Source organism: Podarcis melisellensis, assembly GCF_964234715.1.
Source record: "Podarcis melisellensis genome assembly, chromosome: Z".
NCBI lineage: Eukaryota > Metazoa > Chordata > Lepidosauria > Squamata > Lacertidae > Podarcis > Podarcis melisellensis.
This window is the reverse complement of record NC_138547.1, coordinates 29,819,136-29,844,063: the sequence shown is the minus strand read 5'-3', so window position 1 is coordinate 29,844,063 and position 24,928 is coordinate 29,819,136. Positions and strand designations below refer to the sequence as shown.

General features: G+C 44.3%; 1 protein-coding gene across 1 annotated transcript in view; it reads left to right on the top strand.

Annotated features, from left to right (window-relative positions):
- Positions 1–1,325: 1,325 nt before the first annotated feature.
- The window catches only part of POF1B (POF1B actin binding protein), a 42,147-nt gene continuing 18,544 nt past the window's right edge, over positions 1,326–24,928 (top strand). Inside the window, exons 1-4 of the mRNA XM_081897403.1 lie at positions 1,326–1,913; positions 17,801–17,881; positions 20,166–20,252; positions 23,902–24,081. Of these exons, the coding sequence (XP_081753529.1) occupies positions 1,341–1,913; positions 17,801–17,881; positions 20,166–20,252; positions 23,902–24,081 (921 nt within the window). The 5' untranslated portion in view covers positions 1,326–1,340. The remainder of the gene's footprint in view (positions 1,914–17,800; positions 17,882–20,165; positions 20,253–23,901; positions 24,082–24,928) is intronic.

The window sequence follows — 24,928 nt, the reverse complement described above, 5'->3', positions numbered from 1 at the left end:
TCAGAAAACGGAAGATTCGCGGATGAGCTGAAGGAGGTCAAAATTATGTATTTGTGATAATATTGAAAATGTTTGTTTTAATTTTGTATTGGAAAATTAACAAAAAAGAAAAAGAAAAACAAATTAGCAACTGTGAGGGTGTGTGATTGCTTGTAAATTTCTTTAGATGTTCTAAATGTTTTGGATTGTTTTCAGCTGGATTTTTAAGAATGTTTTTAAAGTGTTTTTTTATTATTTTGAATTCAATTGTTTTAACCCTTTGTTGTTTGCAACCTTGGGCTCCTTTGGAGGGAAGGATAGGCTAGAAATGTAATATAGAAATAAAAATGTGTAAGTCGTAGCAAAGTAACTTGGAAGAATTAAGACTATTCAGTCTGCTGAATCAGGTTAATGGTCCATGAAGTTCTGTTCACACGGGCAGATGCCCATGGGAAACCCATATAGAATTCATTGCCACAAGATACTACTCAGAAGGCTTAGAATAATAGAATTTTAGACACTATTTGAGTGGCAATGCTCACCAATTTCTGCAGGGGGAGAGGCTCCCTCAAATATTTTTGCTCCTATGCTTGGAACTAATCCCAAATGAACTCAACGGACAGCAAAGCTTAAGCTGTCCTTATACAGGAAGAAGAGTATTACAGGCGATGCGCAAAACTGCTTATAAGTTCGCAACGGAGGTTTTTTGCTTTTCAAATGAAGCGGCACCCTCCCACCCACCTGGACTGGGGAAGAGGAGCGGCCCAAATGACAGCGGCGAGTGCAGGACAGGCGCACCGTTGACCTTTGCCTGGAGGAAGGTGGCGCCCTGCTATTCACAGGGCGGATTTTTGCCAAGTGGGTGGGCGCGTAAAAGGCACGAAAGTGTTATAATGATTATTTATAATAAAAAGAACGGGTTCTTTGCCAAGAGAGAACGAACGAAAGAAGTAATTTGTTGATTTGTAAGAAACCACGATAACTCTAAATAAAACAGTATTAAAGTAAAGGGAAGAGACGGGTGGGGAGAGGCGGGGTGGAAGCGACTGTCGGCTTTTGTAGCCGCGCTTCCAGCTGCCTCCAATAGGGCCAAAGTCCCCTCTCGCGGAGGCAGCAAGAACGTTGCCCGGGCGGGTGCTTGCTTTGGCACCTGGGATCCTGGCTTCCTGCCCATTTCCCTCTTGGCGGTCTGGCTCTGTGCCCGGGGCGGAGCGGACTCAGGTGAGCTGAGCCGCGACGGCGCGGCAGGCGTGTCCCCAGCGGCGAGGGCGGCCCATCTTGCTAACCCCACGCCCGGCGCACCTGCCTGGCCAGTGCCAGCCCGCCAGCTTCCCTCGACGGTCCTCCAGCCAGAGCCAGCCATGTACGGCATCCAGCAACAAACCCAGGCGACGACGCTGCCGCCGTGCATGCGGCCGCCGCAGCCCTGCTACACCCCGCCGGCCCCTTGCTACGTGCCGCCCGCGCCGGCCCCCTCCTACGTGCCGCCACCGCCGGCCCCTTCCCGCCCTTGCTTCGAGCCTTGCGGCCCTCCGACGATTCCCAGGCCGCTGCCCCCGCAGACGTGCCCGGCCCAGCCGCCGGTGGTGACCGCCAGGCCCTGTTACGAGCCGTGCGGCCCGCCGTCGGTGTCCCGGCCGCTGCCCCAGCAGACGTGCCCGGTCCCTCTCCCAGCCACGCTGCCCCGCGCGCGGCAGAACCGCCCCGCGCCGCTGCCGATGCCCCTGCAGTGCCCAGACCCGATGCCCTGCTCCCAGGACGGCTGCCACAGCGGAGGCAGCGTGGTCTACGAACGCGTCCGGACTTACAGCAGCCCCGGCGGGAAACGCGTGCAGCTCCTGGACCCGCCCAACTGCTTGCCTCGTGCGCCCTCCCCCTTGGAGACCACCCCGGGCTGCCAGCACGTCATCTGGAGCAGCGACCCCCCGCTGCAGGTAAATGATGGCTTTCCTTCCCGCCCCGTCGAAGGGCGCTGGCGTCACTCGGAGGGTTATCGGGGGCTTGGTTTCCGACTTTACTATTTTGGTCCCCAAACCGGCTTCCTCCGTGGCTCATTTTTCACGCGTTACGCTTATCAAATGCACTCCCCTCCGAGGTAAGGGCAAACGCGTCCAAAAGGGCAGTTGCTTCCATTTCCCTCTCTTATCAGTTTCCTTGTCCAGCATCATTTTATCAATTGGTCTTTTTATTGGGGGGGGGGCATAGGAGGCAGCTCCTTGGTGGCTGAGGTCCGTTGCCCCCCATAAAACATTTGAGGGGGCTGCCCCCCACCCAGTTGATGGTCATTGCCATTCAAATGGTGTGTGATTGATCATACGGGGCAGGCCTTACCTGTCCCTTCCTGCCCTTATTTTATTCAAGTTGGCACCCCTTGTGGGGTGGGGGAGGTTACTGATTAGAACACAGCTGTGTTAACCAGTGAGGCTCACCTCGATCCCCAAGATTAATCACTTGCTAACTTTAGGGGGCACAATGTTAAATGGCAAGGAAATTTTTTTACTCACCACACCCCCTCGGGTTGGTGGCTCATCTCCCTGTCAAATTCTACATTTATGGCCTTGGTCTGTGGTGCTTTGCTTGTTGGAAATTGTCCCTGTGAAATGCTACCTGTGTCTTCTTCGAATATAAGGGCCATTGAGTTCTGTGGGACTTAATTCCCAGGGAGGTATCAGTAGGATTCATAGAACCATAGAGTTGGAAGAAACCTTGCAGCATCTAGTCAAGGGGTAGGCAACCTAAGGCCCGGGAGCCGGATGCGGCCCAATAGCCTTCTCAGTCCGTGGACTGTCTGGGAATCAGTGTGTTTTTACATGAGTAGAATGTGTCCTATTATTTAAAAAGCATCTCTGGGTTATTTGTTGGGCATGGGAATTCATTCATTTCCCCCCCCCCCAAAAAAAATATAGCCGGCCCCCCACATGGTCTAGGGGACGGTGGACCGGTCCGCGGCTGAAAAAGGTTGCTGGCCCCTGATCTAGTGCAGCCCCCTACAGGAATATGCAGCAGTCCCTTATGGGGATCTAACCTGCAACCCTAGTGTTACCAGCGCTGAACTGTATCCAGCCGAGCTATCCCATCTAAATCGTCGGGAGGAATCCATTCATAACTGCTGAATGGTCACAGAATAAATAGTATTTAAAAGCAGGGGGTTGGATTATATGACCCTACCTTTCCAACGCTACAGTTCTGTGAGAAACTGCAATCCGCTTACAACCAGTTTAGTTTCTAGTTTTCATTGGTGACTTGACCCAAAATATATTTTCACAAACACAACTTTATTCCAGGGGTTGTGTGTGTGTTTGTGTGTGTGGTAAAGAGGAGCTGAGTCCATGTGCACATTTGTATTGGAAACGATTCGCCTCCCACAGGCATGAGTGGGAGCGAAAAGCCCACAGGCCTTGGTAAACACAGCTGCGTGCTGTTTGCCTAGGAAAAGCAAATTCTGTCTGAGCCAGATCATAGGGTGAAATAGGGAAGATAGTGTCTGTTTATGTTGATGCACTAACAAGATATAGTAAGCTGTTGACAGTGGGAATTGTTATTAGTATAGAAACATTTATTTTCTACTTTTCCTCCAAGGAGCTCAAGATGGCATGCATGGTTCTTAATTTGGCCTATTTGATTTCTCCCAACAACCCTGTGAGGTATGTTGGGTATGTTAGACAGCAAGTGGTCCATTGTTACCTGGTGGACTTCATAGGTGATGGGGAATCAAATCCAGTTGTTATACTCCAGCTTCCATAATCCCTCACTCTCTTGGGTTGCAAACGTTGGTCTCTCCCAGCCGTACCTAGAAATGCCAGGGAAAAGAACCTGGGATGCATGCAAATCTGATGCTTTACTACTGAGCTATGTCCCCCCCCCCCCAAAAAAAAAGGAGTTGGACATGTTCTGTGACCCCCTGCTGGATTTGTGTCTGGACACGCCTTTGGGAAATAACTTTAGGGAACATAATATTTGGTACAGAGGAAGTTCCATTTGTTTCTCTGGAACAACTTGAAATATCTTTTCCTGTGAAATGGATAATCTGTATGTGTTGTGTTATCTCCATAGTCAGTGGACTTTGGACTATGATAAAAGCATTTTAGTGCTTTCACTGAGAAGGAAAGTCAGGACGGTAAGAACAGCATGAAAGGAATGAGCATAACATAGACCAGCTTTCCTCAATCTGCTCCTGCAAGGCGTTGGCCGTGCTGGTCGGGGTTGATTGGAATTATAGTCCATCAACGTCAGGAGGGCACCAGGTTGGGAAAGGCTTCTATCGACCTTCAAGATACACTAGTTCCTTAACACTGAATCCAAAATAGTTACCGGAAAGACAATCCTTATATCTTTGAAGTTGGCTTTTTTGGTTTATAGTATATTCCAATACTAAAAAACAATAGGGCCAATTTTAATCTAGATGTAGAAGGCAGAACTGGGAGAGTACTGTATGATGAAATTTACAATTACTTGCAATAGCACAATGTTTAAAGATTGCTCAAGGGACAGTCCATTCAGGGTTAGCTGCAGGGCTTTGTGATTTGCTAACTACATCTAAAGGTTTTGCCGCGCAACAGTTTCATTTTTAATGCAACCACCAATGAGGATAATTGGATTCTGACTGATCTGAACAATTTTATCCAAATCTGCTTTTTCGGAATTGCTACTGTTCATAGGATCAAAGGAACCTGCCTTTATTGAGTCAGACCATTGGTCCATCTAACTACAGGTTGCCAACTCTACTCGCTTGGCCTGGTTTTCACATCACGCCAAGTCAGCCATGTCTTAGCTCAGCAGCAGAACGGCCAGGGAGGAGCGATCGGCGTCTTGGGAACCAGCATGCTCTCTTGTTCATGCTAAACCATGGTTTGGTTTAGTGTAATGTGTGAACTGACTGGCAGTGGCTCTTCAAAGTTTTTAGATTTGGGGGGGGGGGGGCTTTCCCTAGCCCTACCAGGCGATGCCAGGGATTGAAGCTGGGACCTTTGGCATGCAAACCAGATAACTCTGCTGTGGCTATTAGTTAAAATCAGGGGGCAAGTACTCAGTATACAGTGGGAAGTTAGTTCCTGCTAATTCCAAAGAAAATAATGTTTTGTACGCTAAACATGATTTTTTTTTTAAAAAAAACACAACTTGTGTAGGTGTGTTGTGCCACATCAGCTTTTTGGGCTGTCCCGATGTTGCGAGGAAGGAGGCATGTCAACTCTAAATGTCAGGCAGGGTAACTCCCTGCAACTGCATTCGGTGGATTTGTCAGATGCATGGGTTTTTCCTTCCTCCACAATTGACCTTTCGGATGGCAGCCCACTCCATCTGGAGAAAGGGAAATCATGGAAGCTGGTGACTGGGGAAAGCCACAGACTTTGGTGACGTCTGCGCCATACATGTAAAGCACTTGCTTTCAGTGTGTGGACGTGACTTCAGTTGTTCCCAGAGGCCAGGGGAAGGTACTGTTTAATTACGGTACCTCACCAGCAGTTCTCTTGCTCCTGCCCAAGCCATCCTTTTCCATTCCTGCTTCACATTGCCCACCCATTCCACCTCTGGGTAATTCTTGGCAGCTGAATCATCTTATTGCACTGAATTCTTGTGTCATTAAAAAATTACACCAAGCGCAGCAGACTTGAGAGAAGAAAGCATGTGTAGAGTTGACATTTGTGCTAAATATGGATCTCATGGGGATATAGGGAGCTGCCTTATTCTGAGTCCTTGGACCATTCAGCTCAATATCGTCCACGCTGATTGGCAGTGGAGAGTGTCCCCCCCCCCCTAGATCTACCCAGAGCTGCTGGGGACTGAACCTGGGATTTTTTTTGCATGATAGACAGATACTGTGCTACTGAGCTAGTCTGCAGCCTTTCTTAACATCTTGGTATGTTGAACCTGTCCATCTGTAATCTTTCTCTGTACAAGCTGGGCATGGAACAAAACCTATCATAGATATTTCAGAACCTCACATTGTCTTTGCCCCTTTTGGCCAGTACTCTGGAAGGAGAGAGTCCGCTTGCTTCTGACTGAGCAACTGGGCGTATATGCAGCTTGTGTATCATCCTGTATATATTAACAGAAAAATCATTCTCTGGTTGTGGATCTGTCTGAAGTCAAATTGGCACCGTTCAAGCACAATAAAAAGGAAGTAGCAGCAGGGTCAGTGAAAAAGCCTACTGTTTGCAGTGACTGCAGAATGATGGCTCGCTGACTCTAAGCAGGGATGAAAAACAAGGGAGATAGAATGAGATGGATTATCCTTGAATAAGGCATGTCTGACTGGCTGGGACCCTGAAACAGGTGCAGTCTGCACTGTAACATTTCATACCCTCCAACATTTTTCCGATAAAAATAGGGATGTTGTAAGGAAAAGTGGGACATTCTGGGATCAAAGCAGAAACTGGGACAGCTTCAGTAAATCCAGGACTGTCCCTGGAAAATAAGAACACGTGGAGGGTCTGACATTTTGCTGCAGCTCCTGCTTGTTTTCATTCATAACTCTTAATGTACTTGAACTCGGTAATGTACTCGGTTATCACAGTTATACCCAAACCACAAAAAGACCTCAAATAAGTTGAATCATAAAGACCTATTTCATTGATTGATATGGATGCTAAATTATTTACAGGCACACTGGCTAGTAGGCATTCAGAAATTTCACCCAGCTATGTCCACCATGATGAAGTCAGATTCATAAGTTAAAGATCCATAACCTTCCTATTAGAAGTACAATTTTCTGAAGTCCATAACCTACTGTTCTGCTGATGCTGGATACAGTCAAGGCATTTGATTGTTTAGACAGGTAATATCTCTTTGAAATTCTACATTCCTTTGGTATTAGTGCATCCTGGGTTGATACACTTTATAATTTTTACTATGGGTCAGTGGTCCAAGTTTTAATGAATGGGGAATGCTCTTCAACATTTCCCATTGATTTGGACATGAAGCAAGGCTGCTGACTACCTCCCCTGCTTTTTGCTCTGACCATGAAACCCTTAGCTTTGACACTGAAAACAGAAGATAATGCAAAATGTTTTTGAATGATTTGGACAAACCTATATTATCAGTATGTTCACAGATGATGTTGCACTATTCCTTTCTGATCCTGAAACCTTGTTACCTGCTATTATGCACCAACTTGCTATATATAGCAAGATTCACTGGGTTCACTGATAGTTTCACTAAATCTGAATTGATACACAACCTGCCAAACCAACAATTGCCTTGGCACAAAACAACTGGCCTGAAACTCTGTAGTGCTTCTTTTAAATACCTGAGAGAAAATGTACCGAATAATCTGTCTTAACTAGAGAAATTGAACTTTTCTCACTAAGCTCAGAAATTGGTCACAGTCTCATGGTTGGGCATAGTTTCTAACACAAAAACGATGCAATTTCTGCACCTTCTTTACTTATTCCAAGTCTTACCAGCAGCAGGGCCTTTTTTTAAATTGGAACTTGCTGGAACTCAGTTCTGGCACGTCTCAGGTGGGCTCCATTGCCATTCTAAGAAAACAAGAGAGGTAGGTGTTCATGGTGAGTTCTGGCACCTCTTTTTCTAGAAAAATAACACTGCCAACAAGCATACCTGTCTCTCATGTATTATAATTGGCAAAAAATAATACTGAATTTTATTCCTGTAAGCAAGAGGCCTTGGCTACCTCATAAAACTCTTTAGAAGGTCAAGAAAGAAGTATAGCAATGCCTAACCTCAAATGGCAAACAACTAATAAGCTTTGTTCTCCTTGTATGGTTATGTTTTGTTACTTGAAATTTAAAATCAATTAAAAAGAAAAGAAAAGAAAGTCCATGCTATATATCCTGTGAGGCCCAGACAGAGCTAATACTGTATTATAATCTGTGTTATGTTTCTGCATTGCAATGGTAATATCTAATCCCAGTTATCAAACAGAAGGCCCTTCATCACCAGCACTGATGACCCTAGAGAGATACACACTTTGGTGATGTTCATAACTTAGGGTTGTTTGCAACTAAGTTCTTCTCCGAGTGGAACTATTGAAATTAATGAACCTGGTCATGCTCATGAATTATAATGGATCTGCTCTAAGCATTGCATATAATGTTTAATGTATGGGACGTATGAAAATGGCATTGCTTAGTACACTAATCCCATTCAGATAAATAGGATCTGGCTTGCCTGCATTGCACCTGGCAATGTGGGAGGTACAGTTTATACCTCTGGCTCATTAACCGGGAACTAGTCTAGGGCACTTGGAACTACTTCATTTATGCTGTGTACAAAAACAAGGAGCAGAAAACAGGAAAACAAGGAGCTTTTAACCCTTCCCCATCTTTGCCATTGACAAAGCTGACACCAACTTCAATGCTGATTTAATCATCGTCACTGTTGAACCTTCCCTCCATGCATTAGGTGTCTGCCTTTTTCTTGAAAATAATTTGGTAACTTTTAAAAAACACACACATATACTATTTGCTCTAGACTGAAGGAATGGGTTTGTGGCATCACAGGTATCAGCCAGTCAGTGCTCAGCCAGCTCCTAAAAACAGACAAAACCTGTTTCCCCAGCTCAGTCTTTGAGACAAGTCTGAAACAAAATGCAGCAGGTGTGTTTCTATGGCTACTAAAATAAGTTTAGTTTTCCTGCACCCTTAAAATGAAGTGTTGTCTTGGAGAGTTCATTGTTTATGTTCTTCTGTTGTGTCTGGAAAAATCCTCACCCGGTCACCCGGGTGTCTAAAAATTCTATGAATTTGAAACTTTCTGCTCCCCCAACCCTTTTGTTGCATTCTGATCTCTGCACCCAGAGAGAGAGATTTATAGAAAATCAATATTTCTGGTTGGCCTTTGTCACTGGAGCTTAAAATGCCAGAGTTGAACATTTTTTGACATTCTAAAAACTGAAGATGAATGCTCTCTCATTACAGAAGTAGTAAAGGTCATCCTGAATCTAGTTTCTGCTTATCTGAAAGATAGCATTTGAACAGAAATCTTGTCAGTGCTATAGACTCAATATATCAAAACTCTTTTAGCACAAACTATGGTTTATATATCAGACCTAGTCATATCTTGTAGATGTTTCCTTACTGTCATAAGGAACTTACAGCACGATCAAGAAATAAGTCCCAATGTATTCATTGAGGTTTCCTTCCTAATATGTTTACTTAGAATCACAGCCTTCATTTATGAGTGTCTTTCCTACTTTGTAAGTTTTCCTTATTGATAGTACACACTCCCTTACTGGGGAGAGGGCTGTAGCTCAGTGCTAGAGCAGCTGCTTTACATGTAGAAGGCTCTAGCTTCAATCCCTGGCATCTTCAGGTAGGGCTGCCTAAAATCCCAGAGAGCTGCTGCCAGTCCATGTAGACAGTACTGAGCTCAATGGACCAATTGTCTGACTCAGTATTAGGCAGCTTCTGTGTTCCTAATTTATCTTATTATTGCTCCTAATATGCATTATAAGGCAGCTTCCTATATTAATAACAATAATAGAATCTCATTGCAGCTACACTTGTGACACCTCAGGACCAACCCAAAACATTTTGCGGTCTAGAGCAGAGAAGCAAATGGCACCAACCGTCCCCCCAGCTCAAGGTGTGTAGTGCCCAAGGCCAGCCAAATCATTTCCATTGCTGAGATGGAAAACCCACAAGTCCTCCTCTTGGGGAGTAAAAAATACAACAGCAATTCAAAGAACTAACAATTTGCTGCCTTTTCACGAGCCCCAGAAATCAGCTGCCTGAGGCAACTATTATGTCCTGAAGTTCTCACCCTGGGCCAGCAGGGGGATACTGTAGATAGTTTTCACTCAGGTCCACATATGCAAATAAGGAATTGAAAGTGATGTTCAGTGATTGGATAGTTAGAGAAAGTTTTTTTTACTGTTGCTTTGTAGTTGAGCTCTATATAAGCAGGTTGGCTGAACCCTTCAGCCCTGTTCTGTTCTGGGCCTGTCAATAAACAAGAGCTGTTTGAAGAATCGCTGTGTCATCTGATATGTTTACCCACAACTTAACAGTAACCATCTCACTCCATCTAATGGTAGGGCCGGCCCTAATACATTGCATATAGATACTAGCTCGTGGCACAAAGCCAAAACTAACACTTATCGCTCTACCGGCTTTTGCCCTTAGTCTCCATGTGATGAGTGAAGTGTGTGCTTCTCATCCACCAGAACTCCAAAGCCCAGCCCATTCACAAGTATATTTCCCTTTGAAGATTGCACAGAAGTTCAGTGCTGATGGCTGCAGCTCTTAAATGTTGATTGGCCTGACTGAGCTCCTGGGCCTTATAATGTTTGCATGGCAAGGATAAATCAACCCAGGAAACTTTCTCAAGTGTTTGCAGAAGAATGCAAGAAAGAGAGATAAGGGGGGGGTGGCGCCAAAAAAGATGCCAACCCAACAACCAGAATCATACAGTTGGAAGTTGCCACATGGCTCATCTATCCCAACCCCTTTCAATGCAGGAATATTTTGGCTAACATGGGGCTCAAACTGACAACTCTGAGATTAAGAGTCTTATGCTTTACTGACTTTAAGCTGTCCTGTCTGTCTTCTTTAGACCACACTAGTAATAGGGCCTCTGGCCCTGCCCACAATTGATATGTGACCCTGGAAAGATGGAAAATTTGTCTCCCATCCCTGCCTTAACTGCCATCCCTCAGGATGGCAACCTGTTTGGACACCACTTTCTATCAATCCCCAATTGAAGGCATATTGCAGGTTTGCAACATGCTATTGCCAGAAAAGATGGTTCATTTGATAGGTAACTCATAGAATGTTACCAGTCACCTGGGGAGGAACTGAATGCCATCAGCATTAACTGGCTCCTGAGTTTCCACAAAGTGTACAGGGTCTACTCAGGAGGAGAGGATTGGGAAGGAACGGCTTGAGGTGGTTGCAGGTGAGGGATCTGCTCCATGCGTTGGCAACGTTATTCAGCCAGGTCACAATTGAAATGAAAGGAGTGGAATGTGAGTCTCAAAGCTCAGATATGTTGTCCAACTAGTAGTGCCAGAAAAATCTCTCTTAAGAGCAGGGGAGGTCATTGGTTTGGAGTGTCCGTTCTACGTTGTCAGGCCGCTACTTTCTTTACCGTTTTGAAGGCAGTCAGTGTACAACTATCTTTGGATTATGTCAGTTTCGAAAACAAGTTGGAGATCAGGTGTTCAGATGCTTGGAGCCAAGAAAACTATAATGCTAGGAAGAGAAAGGAAAGACTAGTTTATCAAAGACAGGGTTTTGTTTTGTTTTCCATGTGAGGGAGCATTTAGTACAAGGATGACCAGGACTGGCCAAATACATTTTGGCACCTGAGGCGTACCACAAAATGGTGCTGCCCTCCCTGCCAGAGAAGAAAGGATGTGTGAAGACCTACATCAGGAACAAAGGGGGAATAAAGAACATTGGGTTCTGCTGCCTATGTGGTCACCTCACCTTGCCTCGTGAGTGGGCTGGCCCTGGGATGGCCAACATGGAGCCCTCCAGATCTTGATGGGCTACAGTTCTCATCATCCCAGACCAGCAACTATGCTGGCTGGGGCTGATGGGAGTTGTAATCTGATGTCATGTGGAGGGTGCCAGGTTGTCTACCACTGATTTAATAATATAACCCTGCTCCTATCTTGTGTCCTGAAGTGATGCAGTTCCAGAAGATTTGTATGTTTTACATAGGAATGGGCAAACTTGCCCTTGGAAAACATAATTGTCTCACTGTTTGCCAAAACCCACAGTATATACTCAGCTGAATGTTTGCCATCTCCCCAAAATCCTGAAATAATTTTGTTGCATGAGAGAGAGAGAGAGACCCATGCTTGTTACAGACCTGCTCATTTTGAAACCTATTAAATTTGACCTTCGAACCATTTTTGAGTTTGGGTAGCATTGTTAGTTTTACATGGGTGGGCCTGCTCTAGGGTGTGCATGCTGCCTCCTTGGTTCTGCCTTGGTTTTTTGAACCTGCCATGTTGTTGATCCACCCCTCAGACCTAGGCTCCCATTAATACAAAAGAGTTGACCCCAGCCACATGTGGAAAGGACATGGAAGGCAACAGGGCCACATGGGCTAGCACTGCCAACATGCCTCGTGAACGCACCTCCATTCCTTCAAATCATGCTATTCAGACTCTGCTCTGAATCTGTAGGAGGGTTAGCTGCTGGGCATGGTGGTGGAGGTCTTTATGAGGGTAGCCCACAAGCTCCCCCCTCATGGGCTGTTTCAATGACGGGAGGTCATTAGAGAGTTAAACCAATGCTTATTAACTCCCTAACATTCTTTGGGAGTGTTGCAGTGCTTGGATGGAACAGCTGAGCCTGATGGAATCAGCTTTGTGAGAGAGGCTGCCTCTGCCTGCTCAATTGTGATCTCTACCTGTTAGGCAAACCTGTTAAACAGAACAGATGGGCTGCATTCTGCCATTTGCAGTCTGAGGGGTGGTGCAGCAGCCTGAGCAGGAATTGCCATTTTCCCAGCTGCCCAGAGAGTCTTGATTCCCTCACACTGCAGGGGCTTTCTTCAGTGGTTGTACAGATTGCCTGGACAGGTCACTTCCTGGTTGGTTTGAGGAGCCGTTTTCAATGGAGTCCAGTGACGGAAGCTGTACTGAGGCAGTACTGGGTGCTGAAATTCTGTGCCCCCTAACCATTTTGGGCACACTACACCACTGGCAGGGCAGGGGCAGGGCATCCTTTTGGTTCCATGGGCCAGATCCTTATGGGGATTGGGCTTCTGGGCCAAATCTGAATGGTGCAAGGTGCTACTAAAAATAAATTTATTCCCCTTCATTTTAGCAGGGGGTGAGATGCAAACTGCTCTTTTAATCACCCAGGAATGGGTCTGCTGGGAATCCTGCAGAACTGATCATTTTTTAAAAACCGGTTATCCTTTTGGTTCCATGGGCCAGATCCTTATGGGGATTGGGCTTCTGGGCCAAATCTGAATGGTGCAAGGTGCTACTAAAAATAAATTTATTCCCCTTCATTTTAGCAGGAGGGTGAGATGCAAACTGCTCTTTTAATCACCCAGGAATGGGTCTGCTGGGAATCCTGCAGAACTGATCATTTTTTAAAAAACGGTTATCACGATTTGATCTAAAACTCGATATCAGACAATATATTGATTTATAGCACAGCCTTAATGGGCAGGTGGCTGTGGTTGGGAGAAAATTGACATGTGGGTCAACTTGGTCTTGCTGGTGGGTCAAGATTCGTTCCCAGCCTTTGTGGTAAGGCTAGGGAAATCTATACTGAGTAAACAGATAAGACTCCCCTTCCAATCTAGTTTGGCCTTAAGTGATCTAACTTTTTCATAAATTCCGTTTGCAAAATTCTGATGGCCATTAGACATTTTCTGGTACAATCATATGTGGGACTCAGTCCCTCCTGTGAAATAGCTCTTAGCTGACTGGAATCAGGTTTGGCAAAATTGAAGCCTTCCTTACTTTGGGAAACTGGCAAGCATCTTCCTAGTTCAGAGAAACACCCCGCAGGGCTTCTTAAGTATCTTATTCTCTACAGGATTTGGAAACCCATCCTTATAAATCTCCAAAGATTAGACTTTGATTCAACTTTAATATCTTCTTTCATTCCCCGCAACCAATATGAGCTTGTGGGCCGATACGAAATGGGTTCAATAATTTTTGCAGCTTACTCTGCTTAAGCTGAGAAGCTTAAAGGTATGACTTCTTTATTTCCCAGGCCCCTGAGGCTACAGGGCGCTGTCTGGGCAAGTTTATGAGGATCTGCTGAAAACTGTTTGCTGTTGTTTGAGAATATGAATGAAATGTTTATTATTATTATTATTATATACCTGAGTACAGGCTGTGTACACACCATACATTTAAAGGACATGGCTACCCCTAAAGAATTTGGGAACTGTAGTTTGCACCTAACAGAGCTATGATCCTCAGCATCCTTAAACTACAGTTCCCCGGATTCTTTTGGAGAATTGGCCACAATTTGAATTTAATATGATTACTGACACCTAATTTGGCCAGTGGGACAGTTTAGAGCAGTGGACTGGAGAACTGGGTCGTGCTTTCCTTTAATCTTTTAGCCCCTCCAGAAGTCCTTTTTCGTGTGTCCTCATGATGCTTTGTGCTCGTGATGGTATCAAGGCGGTTATGGGCACTCCTGCTTTCAAGACTCTTTGCACCTGCAGAAGTTTTGGGGTGGATATACTTTGTTTCCTACCATTGTATGTCCCGTGAATTGCTCCCTGTAACTTTTAATACCACAAATTATGGTTGTTGTTGTTGTTTTGTCCTGGGCTGTTGTTGTGCCATTGTGCAAGGGTCCTGCTCTAGATGCAGTAATGTTGGGGGACCATCACAGAACAACTAATAAAGCAGAATGATGTGTGGACAGTCCGGTACAAACCCATTACTAATGCACTATGCTTGTGCTACTGCCATGTTGCAGAATATACCAAAAAAAGTAAAACACAGAAAATGAAGTCAGTTATAAGGAGGAGGTGGCCAGACATGTTCTTTGAGTCTGGTGGTGGGAAAACTGTAGACTCCCATCATCCCTGGCCATTGATCATCCCAACTGGGGCTGTTGGGAGTTGTAGTCAAACAACTTCTGGAGGGCTGGGCTGCAATTCCCATCTTCTCAGACCACTGGCCCTCCTGGTTGGGGCTGGTGGCTGCTGGAATTTAGCAGTGTCTGGGGGGGGGCACAGGTTCCCACCCCTTCTGAAGCCCCTTAAGGAGCATTGGCGGAAGTGGAAGGCAGCTGGTCAAAGTCAGGGTTTGGTTCATTCTTTGTTGCCACCTGTCTGTCCCTGATATGCAACCACTGGAATATACATCTTGTAATTTATAACAGTTAAAGCAGTTGCAATTACAGATCACCTGCAACTTAAGTGTGTTTAACATGTGCAATTTCAACTTTACGCAGTTTGCTTACCAGGCTCTGGGAGGCTCTCAAGAGATCTTAGATGGTCCCGCAAGATCTCACACAAGAACCTCCAAGAGCCGAGAAGGCAAAGCTCTCTGCCTTGTGTTAAAATTGCTTCAAAAGGGGTGATTTGAGTATATACACTTTTGCATATAGGCGTCATCCCTGGAAAGTAACACCTGCACAAGGTGCAAGTTACCTGTACATCATTTAAACAACATAGACAGGCCTCTGCCCTGATAATTTAGGTTTAAGATACTGGGCAGTGAAGAGACAGATGGGAAAAGGTGAAGGGACATAGCTCAGTTGTGGAGTATCTACTTTGCAGGCAGGAGTTTACAGGTTCAATCCTGGGCATCTCTAGGTGGGGATGGGAGAGATCCCTGTCTTGAAACTCTGGAGAGCAACGGTCCTGAGCAGAGGTCTTTCACATCTCCTGTGACTCGGTCCTTTGAACGGGAGAAGCCAAGGACTGAACCTGCGACCTTCTGCACTACAAGCTTGTGTGCTACCATTGAGCTTGGAGGCATTGTCAACAAAGTTCCTGCACCCAACTTTAGCTTACTTCACTTAATGCAAACTTTTATCATCATAACTGGAAGAACAGTGGGAGGCAGAGAGAGGGGGAGGGAGGGAGGGAGGGAGACATCTTTGTGCCTCTGTGGCAAGTCAGCAACACTCCTACCTTTGAGGTTTTCTAATTTATAATAATTGGCATTTAGTTAAGATCCTTTTCTGCAGCGAATTATTGTTCTGACTCATCTGTTATAGGAGGCAGCTTGAAAAGTTGCCCCAGGCTCTTCACACAGTGTGTGTATGTGTGTGTGCGCGCGCTTGAGAGAGAGAGATGCACTAATTATGTGCATGAGATCAGTTGACCTACTTTGAAATGGCTGTTATCTAATAAGGGACCATGCCTTCTTGCAAAATATATATGCAACAAACAGGGTCCTTGCTTTTAAACAATAGTTTGCAATTTGGAATGAGTCATGGCAGCATAAAGAATATCAAATTTAATTTGGGGGCATGATCCAGCCAATGTTAAGCAATGGAGAAGCATCATAGAACAAATTAAAACCAGGCGGCGGGGGTGGGGGGGAATCCACCACTATTGCACTATTATTGTATCAAGAACACAGAATCATAGAGTTGGAAGGGGTTCCAAGGGTCATCTAGTCCAACCCCTAAAATCCAGGAATCTCAACATGTGTGTTGCAGAATATACCCACAACCGTGGCCTTATCAGCACCGTTCTCTAACCAACTGAGCTATCCAGCAAGGCTTTGAGGGGCCGTAAAGCTGCCCTCAATAGGTTTATCAGTTTGCTCCTACTTTCTGGTTGTGTCAACTTATTTTCATCACTGAATTTGCAAACTGATTTCTGTACATAGGCAAGAAATGTATTGCAGGGTAATGCTCTTTTTACAACAGCCCTTAAGCAGCGATCCTGTCTACCAGAAGTAAGGGTGAATGTGTCAAATCCACACATTCCCAAACAATATGAGAGCCAAAGTATACCCATCCTTAGAAATCTGCACATACCCAAGTTTTGTGATGCAGTTCTTCCAACTAAGCAATTTTTACAAAAGGGATATTTTAGGGGAAAGTGTTCTTAACAAATATATTAGCGGAAATAGCATGACACAATGCATTATATTAGCAACAACAACAAAAAATGCTTGCAAAAATTACTCGAAACTGTGTGACACATAAAATTGTTTATTACAAGACGTTTGCACTAAAATGCTGGTGAATTTTCAGGAGGTTAAATGCAAATTGCTTTAGAAAGATGAAGAAATGAATTTAATATTGGAACAATGAGAAAAAGAGAAACGAAATTGACAGCACCTTCAATCCCTAACCAGGAATACCCAACATGTGCTATTGATATGCTTTTGTTACTTATTTCATATATTTATATACCACTTAATTTTTAAAACAGTCTTAAGCAGTTTACAAAATGACAAATGCAATGTAGTGGTCCCTCGGGTTATGAACTTATTTTGTTCCGGAGGTCCGTTCTTAACCCAAAACCGTTCTTAGCCTGAGGCATGCTTTTGCTAATGGGGCCTCCCGCTGCCACCGCTGTGCGATTTCCATTCTCATCCTGTGGCAAAGTTCTCAACCTGAGGTACTACTTCCGGGTTAGCGGAGTTTGTAACCCGAAGTGTTTGTAACCCGAGGTACCACTGTATGTTTGTTTGAATTGTATATACAAAGGCATTGAGAAACTACAATATACAATGCAGTACAATATTAAATGATAACAAAGTAATAAAACAATGCCCTCTTGAAAAGCAAAGCAAAATTATAGCAGCACATTTTGAAAACAACTTTAGAATCAAGGGCCCTTTCCTTCCACTGCCTTTCTTTTGATAAGGCACATCCTGACTCACAAAATGCAACATTTACCCCACCAACACTTACACATCACATGCCCAAATTCTGCCATGCATTTACACAAATCATGCAGTACCTACTTCTCACGTTGCCTGGAGCTGATGGGGCTTGGGGTCTAACAATATCTGTAAGACACCATGTTTCCTACCCCTCCTATCTCACTGGGAGAAATCTGCACTGAACTTAGTGGGGCTTAGCGTCTAAATCAGAGCTTTCCAAACTGTGTGTTGCAACACATTTGTGTCGGCTGCAGTGTGTAAGTGAATCGTGTGAATGCTCCCCATGCTCCTCCTGGGGCTGGAAAGGGGTTAGTTTAACCTCCAGTTTGCTAGTAAAACTGAATTACTATGTCGTGAAATGATGCATGTCTAAAAAGTGTGTCACCAACATGAAAAGTTTGGAAAGCACTGGTCTAAATGGATATGCATAGGGTAGTGCTGCTGACCAATTGCTAAGGGGTAATCTGCTTGCTTGGTTTCAAGGAAGGCATTGAGGATTCCACTCCCCTTGGAGGAATTCTATTTTACTGCACAGCCATATTAAATGTTTACCTTCTCTCTTCCCTGCAGGAAGTCCAATCTCCGTCCTTGAAATTGTCTCCTTATTCCCAAGGCAGTGTCCGGAGGGTTATATTGGAGAATCCTGGCCAGGTAAGAAAACTTTGTTGCTTTCATAATGGTTAGGTAAAGGTAAAGAGACCCCTGACCATTAGGTCCAGTTACAGCGCTCATCTCGCTTTACTGGCCGAGGGAGCCGGCATACAGCTTCCGGGTCATGTGGCCAGCATGACTAAGCCGCTTCTGGCGAACCAGAGCAGCACACGGAAACACCATTTACCTTCCCGCCAGAGCAGTGCCTATTTATCTACCTGCACTTTGATGTGCTTTCGAACTGCTAGGTTGGCAGGAGCCGGGACCAAGCAACGGGAGTTGACCCCGTCGTGGGGATTTGAACTGCTGACCTTCTGATTGGCAAGCCCTAGGCTCTGTGGTTTAACCCACAGCGCCTATTTTCCAAAAGCTGGGTCCAAGCTGTTATTGGGGTTTGGCAAGGTTTGATATACTTTTGCAAGATTTAATACTCTTATTACAGGGCAGAGTCACTGTTTGCAAACCCTCAGACAGGTTCATTCAAACACTTGTATTCCTTTTCCTTTTCAGCTTTTTCCTTTTGTGCCAGGAGCAGTGAATTCAGGCTCACTAGCAGAGGGATTTAGGATTCCCTCAAAACAATCTGAAATCTGAAAATTTGTCACTGCCTTGAATTAATCTGAGATCTCATTTAGCATGTCATATTTATTAGTAAAACAAAATGAAAAAAGAAAACAACCATGACACATTAACCTTTATGTGCTGTATACCTTTTTCAAATAGTCAAAAGTGGTTCAACTGAAAATTTTGATTAAAAAGCAATCAACAAGGCACACTTTGCAGAACATTCCTATGCATGTTTACTCGGAAACAAATTCCATTGTTTCCAGAAGGGCTTCTTCTCAGGAAAGTATGTCTAGTATTGCCATCTAAAGCTACAGTCCCAACTCCATTTTCCTGGGAGTAAACCCCATTCAATTCAATGGGACTTACTTCTGAATAGACACAGTTAGGATTGCAGCCTTAAAAAGCAGTGCAAAGAACCCCAGGCTTTACTTGGAAGTTATTTCATTGAAATAAATGTTTATTAAAATGTTTATTAAATAAAGCTTTCTACGCTGATATTTAGCCACTAAAGCGCCTAGGGAAATCAAGAGCAAACAAAACAGTCCTCAAATTTTCAGTCACAACAGGAAAGGAAAGAAAGATGAGGAGAAATCAAAAGAAGGAAACTCAGGCATCAGTGCGTAGAGTTATCACGTTCCTATGATGAGCAGCTTGAAAATAAGCTGTTCAGAGAGAGGAAGGCCCAATATTGTTTTCTTGACTTTTTATTCTGTAGCCTGATGGAATAGCTGCGGCTAGATGACAGTTGAGGGGATTTCAAATGAAGCTGAGCCCTCAAGTGAACTGAGGGTGTGGACCCTGCTTCCCATCTCTCCCTTCACTTCAGCCTGATTGAATGGATACTACTAGGTGGCAGTTAAGGGAGAAGAGGAGTCAAATACTAACTAAACTCGTAGCAGAACCAATGAAGTGGATCTCACTTCTCTCTCTCTCAGCCAGATGGAGTGTTTTAAATTGAGGAGGAGATCCTCAGGCCTTTAGCCTATATCTCACCCTCAGTACATTCCTGAGGCCACATGCCTCACCACCAATGCCTCTTGCTTGCCTGAACAGAGGATGGAGAGTAGAAAGAGACCTTGTGTACACATAGAACTTCCTGGCTCTTGTGTGGGTGAAATGTAACCTAAAGAGAAGAGTCATATCCATTTTTCTGCCTACTTTTCCCTCTGGTGCCTCCCACTGCTAGAAGGTGGCCCCCAAAAAGACTTCTCATGGGGGAATGTAGCCTTGGACCTGGTTTTAAGTCATGGCAACTCACATTCTGTTATTTTGCTTTTTAAGAAAGCTGAAGCTGCTAAAAATTCCTCCAAGCATTATTATTTTTTGCATGCCTAGAGAGTTGCGTACATAAATATATGTGCTCCCTAGGGATAGTCTCATGGGAAAAAAGTTAATTACAACTTTGATTTTTGTTTTTCCCCTAATCGCCCAATTTAAGTATTGTTGTATCTGTTCATTATGTTAACAGTTAATTTTATGAAACAATGCATTTCTTTAAAATAATGAATTCCCCCACTCCCGCAGAAAAAAACAAACCCCAGCGTCAGGAAATGGTCCTGAGGGGGAAATATTCCGCACAATATTGCTGTACTCCAACTTAACATCTCCATCTGGAACTAAAATAGAGACAGCCCCTTTTATTTCTTAGTTGCTGATGATGATTTGAATCACACAAGTGCTGTTATGCAAACGTGTAATGGTTGTTTTATATTTGCAGGAGCCCCTGTCTCCACTTCTGAGAGATGGAAATAAGGTGATATACGAAAAGACAATAAGAAAATATGAACTGCTAAATCCAGATCAGGTAAGTGTCCCTAGCTTTTAAGAGGAACCCTCACCAGAAAAACCTCCAAACTCATAACATTTAAAAGTAGTTTTCTCAGATCTAAGGATTGCGGTCAGGAGCCAATAAGAACAGAGCTAAGTTTAAGTTGTCTGAATCCCTAAATAGATCTGCTCCCCTCTCCCCTTTCACTATTGTTTGATCTTCTGGACACAAAGAAGCACCTGTTTCTTTTCAGACTTTTTAGTCCTGCCTTTGCAATGAACACTGTCCCTGCGACAGATGAATGGAAACCTTTTTAAAAGACTGAATGGATAGTATTGTTTTTGAAATCCCCATTTCCCCCAGGAGTATAATGTTCCAGGGAAATACTTTTTCGGAGTTTGTTTCCTTGTGGGGAAAAGGGTACTGGAGGTGTATTTTGAATATCTATCTATTTCCACGTATGCAAGTTGAGAAGGGAAGTGTAGATGGACCATTCTGACCTTGAAAGAAATATCAGTCACCCTACAAAGGCAATACATATGTCCTAGGGAGTCCCCAAAGGCAATTGCTTTTCAGCTAGCTGCAAAAAGTAGGTAGGTAGGTAGGTAGGCAAAGTTTGAAGGAGCAGGTTGGAATGTAGACCCAGGCACAGAAACAATCCTAGAGACCTAAACCAGTAGTCTCAGCACTTGAAAAGGAGCTTGGATTTATCAGCAGCCTTGCTTAATAGTTCCAGTAGCCAAGGAAGCAGCAACTGGTCAGAGCTAGGGCACTAAAATAGCTTTCATCAGCCTGGTGCCCTCCAGATGTTTTGGATAATAATAATAATAATAATAATAATAATAATAATAATAAATTTTATTTGTATCCCGCCCTCCCCAGCCGAAGCCGGGCTCAGGGCGGCTAACAACAATCAAAACAATCAAACAATCAGATAATTGCACATTCTAAAAATATTTCATTATAAAAATCAATTGAAATCAAATTAATGGCAACTGATTAAGCAAGATTCTGTGCAGGTTGCCAGAGGAGGGAGTCAGGCTGTGCCCTGACCAAAGGCCTGGTGGAACAACTCTGTCTTGCAGGCCCTGCGGAAAGATGTCAGGTCCCGCAAGGCCCTAGTCTCTTGTGACAGAGCGTTCCACCAGATTGGAGCCGCAGCCGAGAAGGCCCTGGCTCTAGTTGAGGCCAGCCTAACCTCTCTGAGGCCTGGGACCTTGAGGGTGTTATTATTTGCAGACCGTAGGTTTCTCTGTGGGGCATACCAGGAGAGGCGGTCCCGTAGGTACGAGGGTCCTAGGCCGTATAGGGCTTTAAAGGTTAAAACCAGCACCTTAAACCTGATCCTGTACTCCACCGGGAGCCAGTGCAGCTGGTATAGTACCGGATGAATGTGATCTCGCAGCGAAGACCCCATAAGGAGTCTCGCCGCGGCATTCTGCACCCGCTGGAGTTTCTGGGTCAGTCTCAAGGGCAGCCCCACGTAGAGCGAGTTACAATAATCCAGTCTGGAGGTGACCGTCGCATGGATCACAGTGGCTAGGTCAGGGCGAGAGAGATAAGGGGCCAACTGCTTAGCTTGGCGGAGATGAAAAAATGCCGCCTTTGTTATAGCTGTAATCTGCGCCTCCATAGAGAGGGAGGTATCGAAGATTACACCCAAACTCTTAACGGACGGTGCTGGCACTAATTGCACCCCCGCAAGAGATGGGAGTTGCCCCCTCAATCCCATATCGTCCCGCCCCAGCCAGAGGACCTCTGTCTTCGAAGGATTTAACTTCAACCGGCTCCCACGTAACCATCCAGCCACAGCTTCCAGACATCTCGCCAGTGTGTCTGGGGCCGAGTCAGGATGGCCATCCATCAACAGATAGAGTTGGGTGTCATCAGCATACTGATGGCAACCCAGCCCAAAACTCCGGACAAGCTGGGCGAGGGGGCGCATAAAGATGTTAAAAAGCATCGGGGAGAGAATCGCACCCTGAGGCACTCCACACACCAAGGAGTGGCGCGATGACAATTCCCCCCCAAGCGCCACCCTCTGTCCCCAACCAGAGATAAGAATTCTCATCATCCCCAGCCAGTACATCCATGCTGGCTGAGACTGATTGGAGTTGTAGAACAAAAAATTTGGAGGGCACCAGGTTGGCAAAGGCTGCATTAAAAGAAAACTGGCCAAGAAGATACAGCCATTAAGAACTAATCACCAGCTTTTGAACTAGAAGTAGAGTCTTGAATTCCTACCTTGACAGCACCAAATGTTTAATGAAGCCTACTACAGAGCAGAGAAAATGTTTGCAATCTGGGATGACCACATCAGAGTCTTCAGAGTCTGTATGTTGACCAGGAACCTACATGTATTTGGCTGCAGCACCAATCTGGCCAAAAGCCAGAAGCAAGAGAGCAAGAAAATTTGGTCTCAACTAGTGTTTTCGCAACAGAGGCAACCTGAAGACTGACATCAAAGATATCAGTGGCGGACATTTTCCAACCCTTCCCCCTAGCTCAGCTAATCTGACTCCACATCTTAAAGATTACAATGCCTACAAAGTGATTGAGTTCCAGATTGCTTAAGCAAGTATGCAGCTGCATCATCTTGACACCCCCATAGATCTCCTCCTGAGCTGAATCTGCAAAACTCAGGTCAGGCAGGTACATGGTGTTCCATGGGGAAAATGAGGATGGAGACCTAGCCCTAGAGACCAGCGTGGAGACCCAACACCCTATGGAGGAAGGCATTTCCTCTAAGGACATGTCAACATCACAAGTTCTAGGCCATTTTCAAACTTGTTTTAAGGATGCAATCTGATGCATGCTGTACCTGAGCATAAGACCCAGTGTACATAGTGTGTGAGTAAATGTGCACAGGATTATGCTTCAGGAGTCTTGACTCTCAATCAAGGAACTCTAGAACTAAGACTTCTCTAGCAAAGCATTGTCAGTGTCATGCTCCAATTTTCAAAGGTCAACTGAAGAAGCTATAATGGAGATACAAGATTAAGATAATCGAAAAAGGAGGAGGGAGAAAAATGGGGGAATTAAGGATGATATATTTTCAGATAATATATTTTGTTTAAATTCCTAATAAAAAAATTATTTTAAAAAAGATAATGGAAAAAAGCTCTCATGTTGGATTCCTTACAAACCTGTTTAAACTTGAAGTGTGGGTGTGCCCTCTGTATCAAATGAAGCACATTTGGCTACTCAGAAACATTTAAATAACTAGTGGTGGTGTTTCAAATAATGTACTAAGGTGCAAAAATGCAAATACTAGAGCAAAGAGTGCCTATAAATGCATATATACTAACACACATATACATATCCAGTATAGAATATAGAAAATGGAATATGGAATATAGAATGTGTGTGTATGTGTAAGTGTAAACATTATATAATATATACAAATATATGCAAATTGTATAGATAGAAAGCATACAAAGGTGCATTGTATTAGGGAAAATTGCTTTGCAAAAAAAGTGTATAGTAGACAAAAATGTGCACTATAATGTTGGTGAATCTTCACGAGGACTTTATGTAACATTGCAAACAGGTGTGGAAATGTGGAGAACTGAGACAACAGAAATAAATTGAAATTGACAGGTTCGCCCACCACTAGTTATGACTGGGAAGGGTTTGAGTTCAATGCCTCAGTTCTGAATGAATTCTGTTTCTTTTAATGAAAAAGCAATACCAATATGGCCTCCAGTCTGACCAGTGCCAAGTCAGCCAACCAGTGGAACATGTCCAAGTGGTCCAGCAATGCCAGCAAACCCAGACGGGCAATTGCTATGACGTAAGTCCCATCTGTGTCAATGATTTCGGAAGTGGGAATGTGAAGAAGGTCACCCTTCAGACCTGCGAACCGGTAAGAATGGCTCCTCTTTAGAATAGACTTCAGGTTCCCACAAATGTTTCTGCTTGTTTCTTTTTGACTTGAGTCTTCTGAAGCCTCAACGTGGCTTGATGATAACCAGACGGAGACTAGAGTGGGAAGCTCTGACAAGTGGCTGTATGGAAAATCCCAGCCCAATGAAGCTTACAGTGCTTAGGCCTAGTTTTTAGATATAGTGGTCTTTGCTGAGAAGTACATAAAGATGTGTATTGTTGGTTTGCCTGCTTTTTATTTGCTATCCTGGGACCCCGTGCAAACATAGTTTATTCTTAAATAAAGAATAAAAGGTGTGAATAAAAAACACTGGGCCTGACAATTATACACCATGACTATATTGTCTAACAATACCCAATGATGGAAGAACAGTTTTGTTGTCATGTTTTAACATTTTAGCCTCCAAGGTACTATATGGGAGATTTTTTTGAAGTTGCCCCCAAGGGCAGATATTATCCTTGTAATCATTTAGCACCTGGGGGTGATGGGGGTTGTACTCCAACAACATCTGGAGAGCACCATGTTAGTGAAGACTGTTTTGGAGCTTGAAACAATCTCTTGTCTGCTGTTTTTTTTTTTTTGGGGGGGGGGGAGATTGGAGAACAGTTTCCAGGTCAATATTTAGGAGATCCTACTGAGTATTTTCCTTCTGAGGATTTGTGTGTGTTTAATAATTCCCCAGCTGAGATAGCATTCTATAGCTGCTGAGCACACTCAGTCAATATTGGGTGGTGGATAGGAGGAAACAAATTACTATTTTGGCAAACCTTGGGACCAGCATTTGAAATTCGCCTGGTGGCAGGTGCATTTTGCACCTGCTATAAGA